At 39.9% G+C, this 14,588-nt stretch overlaps 1 protein-coding gene across 13 annotated transcripts in view; it reads left to right on the top strand.

The window, feature by feature from the left end:
• Window positions 1-14,588, top strand: part of adgrb2 (adhesion G protein-coupled receptor B2) — a 258,273-nt gene that overhangs the window by 74,087 nt on the left and 169,598 nt on the right. For all 13 annotated transcript variants that reach the window (XM_040020287.1, XM_040020285.1, XM_040020280.1 and 10 more), the window contains exon 2: window positions 2,595-3,498. In XM_040020287.1, the coding sequence (XP_039876221.1) occupies window positions 2,610-3,498 (889 nt within the window). In that variant the 5' untranslated portion in view covers window positions 2,595-2,609. The remainder of the gene's footprint in view (window positions 1-2,594; window positions 3,499-14,588) is intronic.

Here is a 14,588-nt window from a genome sequence, read left to right on the forward strand (position 1 = left end):
CACTTCACACTAATAATTAAACAGTTTAACATAATTTTTAAAGTCAATACCTGATGAAATTTTGTCAGTGTTCACTATGTAGATAGAATTTGCATTTGTACCAAGATATTCTTTTGCTATTGGTTAAAAATCCGTGGTCCCTCCCAGTCCGAGATGGCACTCGTCTAGAATGAGATCTGGACCATATAGAACTTGTTGACCATTATAAGGATAATATATAGTTATGTAGTGCACTCTAGACAGCCATACTTGTCAGTGTGAAAAAAAATACTCCCAAAATAACCAGTGCAAGTGCAAAAGGATGTAATTTCCGGTTCATGTGGCATGCCCTTGTGGTTGTACATATGTGATTTACCTGCCATTTCATTTACATACGACACACCTTGATTTTCAGAAATTCCACTGTTTTTCTCACTTTTATGCATTAATGTTTAATTTGGATTATATAACAAGAGCTTGGGCCCACTACAAGCAAGTTATCAAGACTACAGCTGAGGAGAAGAGAAAGAGAAGGATGTTTTTATTCTCTTTCACTCAGCTGGCTCACAAGAAGATGACATTTTGTGAGCTCATACACTTGACATCAAATAATCAAATGAGAATATTAAATAAAATTTAAAAATAGGTAAATAAAACCTAAGATGTGCTAAGTTGTGTCTTACTATTTTATAAGAAATTAAGGCAAATGCAGAAGTGTGTGGAAAAAAATTATACCACCCTTATTATTTCCATGTGAATGAAGAGGGTAAGTAGCAGCCAGGTGCTGCTAATCAAATGTACCTTATTAACTGATCTTCAGCAAATGTGAGCACCTCTGTAAAAGCAGAAGGTTTGACACGGGGGTATTTGGAGCATTCAGGTGTGTTTTAAATCAGTGCCAAGGAAGAAAGACATCAGCAATAATCTTAGAGAAAGAAATTGTTTCTAATCATCTACAGAGACTGCAGAGACTATAAGACCTTTTTCAAACCATTTGACGTCCATCATTCCGCAGAGAGATGGATTATTCACAAGTGGAAAACATTCATGACAGCTGCCAATTCCCTAAGGGTGGAAATCTTCACCCCAAAGTCAGAACATGCAATGTTCAGCCTCGGTTAACATGTTAGATGTTAAAGTTTATGACATGACAAGTATGGCTTGTTTTGAATAGTTGCCAGGAGAAAGCCTCTCCCCTCTAAAAAGATCATGTTGCATCTGAACCAACCACAGGACTTGTGGAAAAATGTCCTTTAGACAGATGACACCAAAGCAGACACATTTGTGCCGATATGCTGTTTTTGGTATCGGCCAAATGCGATGCTGTGCATTATGGCCAAACACCTCATACCATCTGTGAAGCACTGCGGTGGAGGGGTGATGAGTTGCCTTGTTTTGCAGCCACAGGACCCGGACACCTTGCCGTCATTGAGTCAACCAATGACTGTTGTATACCAAATTGTTCTAGAGTCAAATGTGAGGCCATATGTCAATAGGTCATGAAACAGGACAATAATCCCAAGCACAGCTGCAAAAGTCCAGTTCAAACCTCATTGCATTTGAAATGGTGCTGGAGGAACTTAAGAGAACCATGCATCAATTAAGTTAAGAAAAAAAGCACATCAGCCCAGAAAGTTCCTCATTCATGAGATGGCATCTTTGCATCTGAACACATTATTTATATAGAGCTCATTAATTCAAAGAAAATGTTTGTTTTTTTTCTTTGCAGTTTCATTTTTTTAATTCATCAATGACTTTTTGTGGTATTGTGTAGTAGCTTTGTAAAGTTTTGTAATGTGTTTACAGTACAAAGTTGTAGTAAAAGTATGTGCTGTCTTGAGGCATTTATTGAATTTCAAAGCATAGTAATATTTTTTGCAAGAAAAAGTAGGTATTATGCTATAAGGTTATTGGTAGAGTGGTGCAAACATTTCCCATCTCCCACGCATCCTCTTCAAACCACGATTATGCAGAACCACTTGAAAGTCTTAGGTGATGGAGCCGACACACTGAGAATACAAAAATATAGTGACTATTGAAGTTGTTTCAAGCAAAATGCTAAAACACTGTATATAGAGGTTTTTTTGTCAGCTGTGTGTGTGTGTGTGTTGTGTGAGTCAAAATCAGGCTGTTGGCGGACCCTCACTGTGTCGGTGATGGTAATAGTTTGCCAGAGCCTTGGGGGAGCTTCTCAGCAGGCGATGGTGTGTGTATGTGTACGTGATGTTGTCTGTGTGTTTGTGTGCACATATCAGCAGGAAAGGGTAGAGCAGGCCCCACAGTGCATGTCTCAACAGCCAAGTCATCAACCCTTTTAATCCAGCCCAGCAGGGATGTGTTTGTGTTTTTGACGGCGCTTGTGTGTGTATGTTTGAAGAACTTCGTGAGAAGTGCTGCCATGAAGTTGTTTATATTCTACTCTGAGGAGTGGCAGAAAGCTGTCCAAAACATTTTCAGCTTGATGTGATTTTTTTAAATACAATATTGAACTTTTTCTCTTTTATCCGTGTCATGTTGATTTTGTTTGAAAGTATTGCCTAATATGTCTAATGTCCAATCAGATCTCTCTCTATCCCCGCCTCACCCATCCTATTCTCTCTTCTCTCCCCCTGCAGGACGAATGTCATAGGATGAACACTGCTGGTGGGGTGTGTCTGTCTGTGCTGTCCTCTCTCCTGGCTGTGGCTGGGGCCCTGGCTGCTGTGTCTGCCCTCGCTCTAGCTCCTCTCTCTGCCCTGGCTGAGGCTGCCTATGGGGTTGCCGATAGCGTCCCCAGCACCGGGGCAGAGGGGGCCCCCTCGCCTTTGTCCTCACCATGCTCCAGCCTTGTAGCTGGGGTGCTCTATGGCTCTTTCTCCCTAAGGGAGCTTTTTCCCTCCAGGGCACCGGGTTGTTCCTGGTCTCTGGAAAACCCGGATCCCACCAAGTACTCCCTCTATCTCCGCTTCACGCGCCACCCTGTCATTTGTAGGACACACTCCCCCATGCTCCTTTCCCTTGACCACCACCTAGCCAATCAAAGCTGTCCCCTGCACTTACAGACGGCCACAGCCAGAGATCAGGAAGTCATCGATCTTTGTGGCAGCCGCACCAGTTCAGACGGACCTTACTCCTTTCTGCAGTTCGATAAGAACTTTGTCCAACTGTGTCTAACGAGACATCCAGCTGCAGATGAGCCTCAGGTATCTAAGGAATTGCTGGAGCTGAGACTGGTAGAGGTGTTACTCATTAACAACGAAAACTCCAGTCAGTTTACCTGCGGTGTGCTCTGCCGATGGTTCGAGGAGTGTTTGCGCACTGATCACAATGGAGACCAGGAGGTTTCTGATGGGGATGGTTGTGGGATGACCCAGACAGGCTGTATTTGTCCAAATCACAACATTATGGCACCACCTGTTCCTCTGCTCCCAGAGACACCGCACACTTTCAGTAACGGGTCACTGGCTCCTGATGACTGTTGCGTCACCGAACTGCATTCCAATGATGCAATCGCCATAGCGCCCCGAGACGTACGACAAGGTAGGATTCCTTTCACTGTAATTTATGAGGTGGTGTTTCAGTGCTGTTCTTGCTATTTTCAGTGCATCACGCATGAGCACACATCCCTATGTGAAAATTACTTTGGCCTTGTAACACAACGTGCAATAAAGCAAGATAGTCCAAGGTGCAAGATGACCCAAACACTCTGAGTTGTTTATTTTATGTATCCACTCGGAGTAACAAATGGAAAAGAAAAGTTTGTTATTGTGCCTTTTTGTAGCACCTCGAGAAGCGGTGGAGGTGGCGAGAGGGGGGTCACATTGGCTGCTTGACAGATAATTTATTATTTGAATTTTGTCTTTTGCATGTTGGCCTTTAATTAAAAAAAACGAAGCAGTTCAAAGGAGGCCCTTTAAACCTTCCATCAAAAGATTTGTAATGCCTGACAGAAATCCAGCCTTTTGATCTATATTTTAGAGATTCCCCCATGTGGCCAAGGGGTGGGTCTCCCATGACTTCAGTTTACATGCTGAACGGTATTGTGTGTGTATGTGTGTGTGTATCCATCCACTGAGAATGTTAGGACTAGATCAGATTTGACACCAATGGACAATATGCAAACCGTCTTTTCTACATCAATGAATTAGACACAAAGAAGACAATCCTTTCACGCACAATACACATGGAAATTTGTTTGCGTGTGTGCATCCGCATAAATCTGTTTTCTGCCTGCAAGCAACACAGATAAGTGCTTAATCCAAACAGAAATGGACAAGCACTTGTGCTAAAGCTTTCTAATCATTTCACTTCATCACTGCCACCAGAGTATTTAGTCTAATGTAATTAAATTAGAACAATATAGAGGTGCATGTGATATACTGAGATGGAGTTTGCTTTTCAGGTCACATAACTGCATAATAATTTTCCTTTGGGTGCCTCATAAGCATGTTTGCAGTCTGCATAGTAATAATTAGAACCAGGTTATTGCTAGGCTTGGCCTTCCTTTAACAACACACTAACACACACACTAAGAGCTCTAGGGAGATTTTTACCTTGCTAGTGGGAAGGTTATCGTCTTCCGGATTTCATGAGCAGGGGAGCATTTATCATCTTATAACCTCATAGAGGAAGAAAAGGGTATACTTAAGGGAGATTAAGGAAGTGAGTCATTTACCATTTTGTCTTGACCTGATGTACTATTGCTTGAGAAAGTGCCATGTAACTGTTTTGGCCAAAAGTCAAACTGATAATGCAACTCTGTTAATTAATTCTAAGGGTTGCAGTGTTATCCAGCTTATGCCACTGTCCTGAAAGACCTCTTAGCTTTATTTTTGTGTCACTTCCATGAGACAGTTATTTGCTGACATATTGATTAGCAGTCACATGTATGGTTTGGAGAAGGTGGCGCTACCAAAGCATCAGGAGGCAAAGCTGGAGATGCTAAGAATTTCAGTGGCAGTGACCATAAGAGAGAGCATTAGAAATGATTGCATCAGAAGGGCAGCTCAGGTTTTGAGTTAAAGTTAGAGAGATAAGGCTACCTTTAATCTACACGGATAGGAGATATGCACAGGAAGGATAGTGGATATATTGGGCAAAGAATGTTGAATATGGCGAGCCAGGCAGGAGGACAAGAGAAAGACCACAGAGAAGATTTATGGATGTATTAAAGGAGGGCATTAAGAGGGTTGGCGTGAGAGAGGAAAATGTTGGCAATAGGGTTTAGATGGATGCACACAATCCGCTGTGGGGACCCCTAAAGAGAGCAGAGAAGAAGAAAAAAAAGATTAGTTAGCAACCAGCCACTGTCCACTCCTGCAGGATGTTCTCAACCCCTGGTCTTCTGTAGAAAACATTTTTTTCTCACCAGTTCCCTTTTGCAGTAATTATCCATAAATGTTAAAATTACTGTAAATCCAGGACTGTGCTGTCAGAGTAACAGCCATAATCTTGCCTTTACTCTGCTCCTGTCCCCTTTCTGTCGACTGAAAGATAAACAATTTTGCCCCCGCTGAGTCAGAGACACTCAAAAACAAAGCTTAAATGCCAGCTTTCTCCTTCGTGCCGGTCCACTTTTTGCCTTAATGCATGGTTGCCAATTTTCAACTGTCAGCTGTGGTGAGACTCAGACACTCACTTTAAAATTAAGACGAAAACAAATAGTAAAAAATAGAACAAAGGAAATGAATTTTGACTTTAGTAAACAGGGCCTAAGCCTTAGAACAACATCTGTATAAAAGGAAAATGAAACTGAAATGAAAAAGTAAAACTGCTACTCTGTAACAGCTCATCTGTCTCAGTTGCAGAAAGACAGACTCATTTATTATTGATCATAAAAATAATAATTAATGACCTCACCCCTCATCGAGATGCATCTATTTACCATATTGCTTCCATAGTTATGCAACAAATACGACTTCATTCCCAGCCAGAATTAGGCTACAATCAGTGGTAAGTATTAAAACAACTGTTAAAAGTTAAAGGTCAGTTGACTGAACTGAAACACATAAAAACTGTATTTTTTCTGATAGTGATGGGCGAGTGTCGGTGCTAAAAAAAAAAAAAAAGAAGAGGTTTTGGAGCAAGAGTTAGGAAATTAGAGGAAAAGCATATAAAAACAAGCACATCAAAGAAGAAGATGAAATAAGGCAGGGTTGCCAACTCGCGATGAGAAGCCATGATGGGAACTAAATATACTGCAGATCTTTCTTCATAAATTTTACATAAGCAATCCACTGGACATCTAATTAGCTGAACTCACAACTAAAACTTCTGAAGGTAACAATTCTATAGATCTTTCCCTTGAAATGGGCAAACAGATCTAATTACACCGAGTTACACAATCAGTATCTTTAGATTTTAGATTTATAGATGAGATAAATACATGATCAACAGAACTTTCTAATTCGTCATGAATACAAGTTAAACTCAGCAGGGCTCAGTCGAGTTTCTTGTTTTAACAAAAGTAATTTATCAACACAGTTTACATTGTTAAGCCATTTGAATCTGAAATCTACTTTTCTTCCTTTTTACAAGATGACCTTAACCAGTACAGTAATCAAATTGTACTAAATATGACCTAGGGTACCTACGAGGGAGCCAGAGGCATCAAATGATGAGTATTTACTTGTGAAAAAAGCCTGTTTGCTCTTCATCCATGGAGTTGGCAAAGAAAGAAATTATCTATGTAGTTTATTAGAGTGACACTTTGCTCAACCAGGTCTTTAATACCGCATATGTGTATTTTTCTATGGGAGTCTCAGTGGATGCTGGCAGGGAGAGATGGTACTTTGTAGCCAAACAGTTCATAGTAAATTCAACAAACTTGTTTGCAGAATATGAAATTGAATCTCCTCTACTGACACTGACTCTTCGAGGAGCAAACTAAACAATAATAATCACTCAACTCTCTAATCTAACTTTCTCAAATTTGCTGCGAATGTCTCAAATGGCAGAGAGTATGGAAAGTAATGCAAACAGATTGCTTTTCCAGTTTAATAAACATGTAACCTTGGGCTTTTTCTCAACTGCTGTAAATAGTTTGCAGTTTTAGTTACTCTAAAAAGCTGGACTTGCACATGACCTGCAATGTACGTATTCCTAAAACAGCAAAAAAGCCATAATGCAACACGTTTATGCTTTAAAAGGCTTTTCTCTATATTTTTGTAACTCTTGTGCTTATGATGTGATTCTTAGAGCTAACTGTTATACCACGACCATGAGCAAGTGAAGGCACATTTCAGTTCCTGAGATGTTTTGTGGCTGAATGTCAGGTCTGCTTGATAAAACTCAGATCCCTGGCTTTTCCAATCCATCAGCAGCTGTCTCCGCCCACACCTGATGTCTTCCACATAACCATTTTGTATTAAGCGAAAAAGAAAAAGGGAAAAAGAAAAAGGAAATACAAAGTGCTATCATACATGTGCACACATTAGCATGTGGCTAATGTTTACAGTTGATAGTTTGTCACGATGCTTATTTCCACGTGCTATTTATGCTTCTTCCCCTCCTTCTTTTCTAAAACTGAAAATATTACAGCTAACTCTCCTTTGCACACTAATCAAATGCACTTACTAAAACGGACAGAGATCTTAGCATTACATAAAAAGATTAATTTCACATTCTCATGTTCTTGTTTCTATTGCGGTATAAAGTGAGCTTGAAGGCTTTGCTCCTGCAAATACACAGGATCCTTTAGATTTCTATTTGGAATGAAAGGCAGCCTTGCTTGAGTGAATTATTTGGCCTTTTTAGAGATGAAGAGAGAAAAACCTTTTCTTAATCTAGCCAATTCTTAATGGTGAACTACACTTATATATCTACACAGCAATGACAGAATACATTAAATCTTCAAAGGAACTCTCAAATAAGATACCCTGATTGCATGTCTTTAGTGCATGTGGGTTCAATTAGTACATTGCTGCTATTAAATTGCTGATGAAAATAGGGACCATCCATTATGTCCACCCTATTCTAAGATCCTGTGTAATTTACATGATAGCTTGTAGTTTTACTCATTCATGTCATGCCTGTGATTTGTCAATTATGTATTCATAAAGTCCGCACGTGTGCCAACAACAGCACTGTGATAGATGACAGATGGCTTCTCCTGGTGTATGAAGTGTAAGGATTAAGTTGATGACATGGAGTTCCTTGTCATGTCAGCTCGTGGCTTCCACCACATTTGCCCGTAGCTTCTACCTCACCTAATCGGAAAATGGCAATAAACAGCAGATTTATCTTACCGTGGTATACTATATTTCTTAATATCATGAGCTGTTCTGGATCCCGGGGACATAAGAACGTCTCATTTATGTGAGAGACAGCTGAATGGAGAGTATGAAGCTAGCATCATTGTTTTCAATCATTCATCAATCATTTGTGAGAGAATTACACCATCCTGTATGTGTTGGCTCATTCATCACACTACAATATCTACCGTAGTTGCCCTTTGATTTAATTAGTAGGCATGCACATATTGAATTGGGGCTCTAAGTGGAAGCTTCCTTCTCAAGTTTGCAGCAAAGGCTGTAATTTGGTGCTTGTTTTTCTTTTGTTATTCATCGTATTATTTGCACTAGTCGGTATTAGGAATGAAAAGACTGCTGTTGTAAGCACAGAGAAGTGTCAGTTTAAATAATGTACTCTTCAGGAAATACTATAGGATGCAGCCTCAAGCTAACCTTAAAAAATTCCAGCCTCTGTTCTCCATGCCAAGAAGACGGGAGTCCATTCTTTTAAAGAAAAAAAAAAGAAAAACAAGTCCATAAACTCCATAAACTGCACTGGTTGCATTTTACTTAAATGCAACGTGGTTTATATGTATTGCTATTCTTTAAAAAATAAATAGAAAAAGTTAATAGAGTAATTTTGCTGTAATTTTTCCTTTATTTATAAAAAAAGGCTCAACCTTTACAGTAAATACCAGCACTTTGTTGTTATTAATTACTATTGTCAAAAGAATTTTTATTGGTGCCGACTGTTAGACGTACAGTCTTGTGTTCTTTTTCTTTCTTTCTTTCTTTCTTCCTTTTATTTTGGCACTGGAGTGGAACTAAAGTTCAACCCATAAATATAGGAATGAAGCAGCTGAAGAAGTGTCCACTGCCTCCAGTGCAAGTGCAATCTGGCTTTGTGCTGTCATGACACATTCGGGTCATATTTGTAATGTCCACCAGCAGTGTTTACAAATGCAGGAGAGCAAGGACAGCTGGACTTGTCTTTGACTTGTATTTCTCTTACTTTAATCTGAGTGACTTTGATCAGCTACAGTGGTACACAATGATTCATTCCTTTCACAGTCGAGTACCACAGAGACCTGTGCACATAATAAAATATGCTCAAGTCTCATAAATTGTCGGAAAAAAACATCTATTTCAGGATGACAGTTTTTGTAATACACAATGCTGTTCAAATGTCTTAAGTCACCCAATTTTTATTAGGAAAATAACAAAATTTGTGCAGTGATTAATTGAAATGTGCAAATGGAAATGGAAATATAGTGCGTAAGGCAAAAGCTGAGTTTGTACAATTCTAAAGAGCTTGAAAGTCAGTATTTTGTATTACAACCTTTCTGGTAATTTTACTTTGTAAATGGAGGCATTCAAAGCTCTTCTTTGAAGAAGCTTGACCTGCCTTTTCTACTTTTTTTTGATCAACATGACCCCACACTGCTTCAATAATGTGATTTCTTCTTGTGGAATTTGGCGTTTGAATAGTTTCTTGACAGCCAAACTTCCACTGAGATTATTTCTGTGCCGGCTTCCCTGAATAAAATGAATAAAGAAGTGATGGATGGCTTAAGACTTTCATACATGACTACAGTATTTTACTATGCTTAGTTACAGATACTTCATGGCAAGTCTGCATGCTTAACCCTTCAAGACCTACCATAGAACCAAGTCCGCCAGAGCTTATATTATATTTTTACATGGTGTGGTGCAATTTTTGGGAGCATTTCAAGTTGCTATACATTAATACAACAATTATAGCCCAGATTTTAATAATATGTATTCATTAAGTGCATAGTAATTACATAAATTGCAAAAAAGTGCAATAAACTACAAAAAATTGAAAATCGTTTTTGTTTTTTAACATATATTTCTAGTTAGAGAAATTTAAGAGGCTTATCCCTCAAAACTGTAAATACAAAAAATTTGCACAAAATAGTTTCCTACCACAGGAAATTTATTTTGAGTGTCTTCATAGTTTTATTTTTGAAATACACCAATTTTTATATACTACAGGAAAAACGAAAATAAATATTATACTGCAAATTTGCAAAAAAGCAGCATGTGCATCAAAATAAACTATTTCCAGCAGTGCAATATGAGTCCTAAGCATCCCAGAAAAGACACAGAAAGTCATAAACTCAAACATAACTTTTAAAAACACCAGTATAGGCCCTAAGGCCCTGATGGTAAAAAAAAACTACATTTCCGCGAAAGTGACGTCACTTCCGGTTTCGGGCAGGTAATGGCGGACATGCAAAAGTTCGCGCTGACATCTATTCCAACGTAGGAAGTGTTACAAACAGCTGATCGGATCGGCAAAGCGTGTTTCTGGAATATTATGTTTTTGTTGCTGCAAGCGCTTTTTATGCAGTTTTTGCAAAGCTATATGTGGAAGGAAACTGTGACTTAGGACAAGCTGATGGCATAAGATGTAAGTACAACTCCTCCGGTTTCATATGCAAAAAAAATTATTGCTCTAGCTTACGTGGTTGCAGAGCTACCGGGATTTAAAAATAGTTACGCAAAACAGAGCGTGCCCGCTCCCACCGGCTCTAAAGGGTTAAATATTGACGTCTGAATTTCTATGAGTAAGGTGTCGTTAATTTCCTTATACGCTTCATTATCCAGCTGTCAAAAGGTCACTTTGCTGGACATCTGCCTTAATCCCTGCACATTCCCACATCCATACTGCACACACTCACACACACTCACACACACAGTTACAGCATTTCACTTCCAAGGGAATTCATGTTAGCACAGATTCAGGTTGCGGATTATGTCATATGCATGTGGTAGGGGTGTAGAAAGAGGAGGTGGAAACACAGAAAGGAGGAAATTAGAGAGGAAACTGGGATTTGACGAGAGCTCTGGGGACCAGATCAACCTTGCATTGAGCAGAAGCCAGTGGTCCGTCACTTAAAAATACACACTTACACACGCACACCTAGACACAGACACACACACAAGCAGTCAGTTCATCCCTTCCTCACGGAATACTATCGCTTCTTGGTAATTAGAGCGGAGAGAAGTGTGTGCTTTTTCTTGTGTATCTCGAGCAACATGGGTAATATGTGTTTATTCTCACAGTGTGCTGGTACACTGTATTTACATACAGGTGTTTGCATAACCCTTTACCCGAACACATACAAACACAATGAAAAATGCAGGCTGCAAACACACGCCACGGCTTATGACAAAGAGTAATTGCATGCCATACAATACAGTAGCTGCGGAGATATTTTTTCCCTAAAAGAATGGAGCACGGCCACGTGTGTGTGTGTGTGTGTGTGTGTGTGTGTGTGTGTGTGTGTGTGTGTGTGCGTGTGTGTGTGTGTGTGTGAAAGACTGTGGCAGGAGAATTAGTATTCTGTGCACATGGTCTATGACTCTCTTACTGAACGGGCTCAGCACTGAGCCCCTTTATGCTTCAGCAAAGGCCCAAACACTCACATAAGCACACACACACGCGCGCACACACACTCACACAAACACACACACATTGATAGACATACACACCTTGTCATTTAAATCCTTTCCCATTTTCTCAACAGATTGCTTTGGATCAGTATGGATTGGAACATAGTACACAAGCCAACTTCCTGCTGATGCCATTAAATATGCCACAAATCAAAATTATATTGTATATTGTGTATTTTCCAATAAATATGACCTCTTTGTCCTCTTTTTCTTACATTCTTTTTTTTTGTTTTTTTTGTTTTGCAGATGGCACACTACATTTGCATAGTATGCATGCTTGCTTGACTCCTACATGTTATACTCTGCCACTATGTCTTATTTTGCCTCCCACCACTGCCATCTGCACATATAGATTCAAGATGTTTATTCTCAGTTTTTGACACAGATTTTGGGTTTTTTTTAAAGCGGGTTGTATTCTGTTAGAATTCAATAATGTGAGCAGTGTTGATGTGTGATATTGCAGGTGTTAACTCCAATACACAAACAGCTTATAAAAGGCAATTTCAGGCTGTTTAGATTGAGTTCTGTAACTCCTCTCCAATTAGCGTCTTCAGATATCTCGCTGCGTTCCAATTGCATCCATTGTCGTTTCCAGTGCGCTGGTTAGCCTTTTGAGTTGAAAAAGAAAATGTAAGATGTTTAAACTTAGACACAAGGTAGACACAATGACTTTTTTAACACCAAAGGATTAAAAAAGTATTGTAAAAAGCATATACTCTCACTCCCTCATGCTAAATGATCTAGTAAACTTCCTGTTTGTTTGTTTGCTTCTTTGTCCTTTTTCTGTTTTTTTAGCCCTGTGGTGATGAGGGCAAATCTGCATGGTATACCAAAGGCTTAAGTGGGTTTTGACCTTTTCATCTCATTTCTCTCACCAATCAGTCATGGCATATGGCTGCCCCTTCCTGGGCCTGGTTCTGCTGCAGGTTTTTTCCTATTAAACGGGAGTTTTTCCTTCCCACTGTAGCTAAGTGCTTGCTCAAAAGAGGTTGTTGTAGTTTTCTCTCTATTATTTTGGTGTCTTTACCTTACAAAATAAAGCACCTTAGGGTGACTGTTTTGATTTAACGCTATATAAATAACATTTAATTCAATTCAACTGAGCTCAATTGAATTAAACTGAAAAACCTTATTAATCAGAGAATATTTATGGAAGGAATTGGCAATATGTTCTCCAGGAACATACTATACCAATACTAGCTTACTGAGAACAACATAAAAAGAGTGAAGACACATATAACATTAAAATGCATACATACACACACACACACACAGACACACACAAGAGGATATAGGGAGAATATAGTACAGCAGAGTTTCAGTATCCTGGCCCTGTGTTGAAAATGCCTTTCAGATCCCAAGGGTGTAACTGGTCGAGGGGAATAAGATGGGGGGCAAAGGTTGGTGCTGAATTAGGTCTATCACTCTGTCTGCACCTAATGAAAGTTGTATGATGTTAGGAGGCGAGCGAAGTCAGAGTAAAATTGTGAGCGGGATATTTTAGGCCAGCGGAAGTTTTGAGCGACATGCGAGGAGATGAAGTGAAGCGAGGGAGATGTGGTTAAGGCACCAGTGGGCCAAATTAGATAACCTCCAGAGAGCCCCCATCCCATGCATACCCATCATTTGAGACTGCACTGTGCAGCATGTGTGTGTATGCCTGCGTGTGTGCATGAGTAGAGAGTGAGAACAAGAGCAAGTGTGAGTTAGTGCGAGCGCATAGGATATTTGTGTGTGAACGAGTGGATGACGAAAAACCTCAGAGCTACAGCGTCTCTCAGAAGGCTCTCACAGCTTTAGAGTGGCCATAGAGCGATTCGTTGATAATGGAATACAATGATGTATTACAGCGCAGACACACACATAGATGCACACTCACATAGTCTGTATCACTCTCTGGCCCACTGACTCCCAAAGTCAAGCTCCGATGACTTCATGTGATCGATTAACTGCAGAAAATAGACAGGCATTCCACAGAGCACCTGTGCCCACAGTCGCATGATACAATCCCCACAGGAGGCTAGCGTGCATGTGGATGCGTGTGCAATTGTTTGTTGGACTTCCAGTTGCGTGATGATATTAAAAAAAGCTTTCCAATGTCAAAGTCCAACCATGCAAATCTCTGTGACAGGGTTGACATTTTGCGTGAAGCATCAGCCTCTGCGGTTTTATAAAGAGTAAAAAAAACAAGAAAAAAATATGTTGGTGTGGCACCGCTTGCTGATTTTCAACCACACGCCCCTGCGTTGTTTTGGCAACAGTGACATTTCATGTGAGCGAAACGCTGACATGCAGTTTGAAGCAAAGCATTTGATTTTAAGCAACTATCTGTGGGATGCGAACGGCGGTTCACCTGCACGACAAAATTCTGTCTTTGCTTTGACAAGAAGACAACAAAAGCCTTTGCCTACATACAGTGGCAATTTGATCCATCACAATTAGCTTGATAGCTGTGCAGTGGAGCACGTGATGCTAATGTGGCTATGGGTACTATTCCACTCCCAGCAGCCCAACTGTAGGTGACATTTATCTATGTTTTTCACTGACTTTTAGTGTTCTTCTCCTCTGACTTTCCTTCTAACATCAGTGGAACGCCATGAATTATGTTAGGACGTTTGTATTCCCTCAGTTCATGTGCTCCATCTGTTATGGCTGGGTGTTGCTGCCTGCTTAAAGTGTTCCGATATATTGTTTTAAATTGGAAAAGAGGAGCAGACGATACAGTTTATATCAGTTTGATTTGACGCAACACTTTTCTCCTGTAAACTCTCCAGCTTGTGGACCCTATCCCACCACTCCCTGCACATCTCCAGTCCTGCTCGCTACACACTACTCATCAAACCATAAATAATAAGTGATGTCAAACATAATATTAAAAAGCACTGAAACACAGAAAGTGCTGAGCATCCACTATGTCAC

The sequence above is a fragment of the Simochromis diagramma genome, unplaced genomic scaffold, assembly GCF_900408965.1.
Source record: "Simochromis diagramma unplaced genomic scaffold, fSimDia1.1 OVJJ01000753.1, whole genome shotgun sequence".
Lineage (NCBI taxonomy): Eukaryota > Metazoa > Chordata > Actinopteri > Cichliformes > Cichlidae > Simochromis > Simochromis diagramma.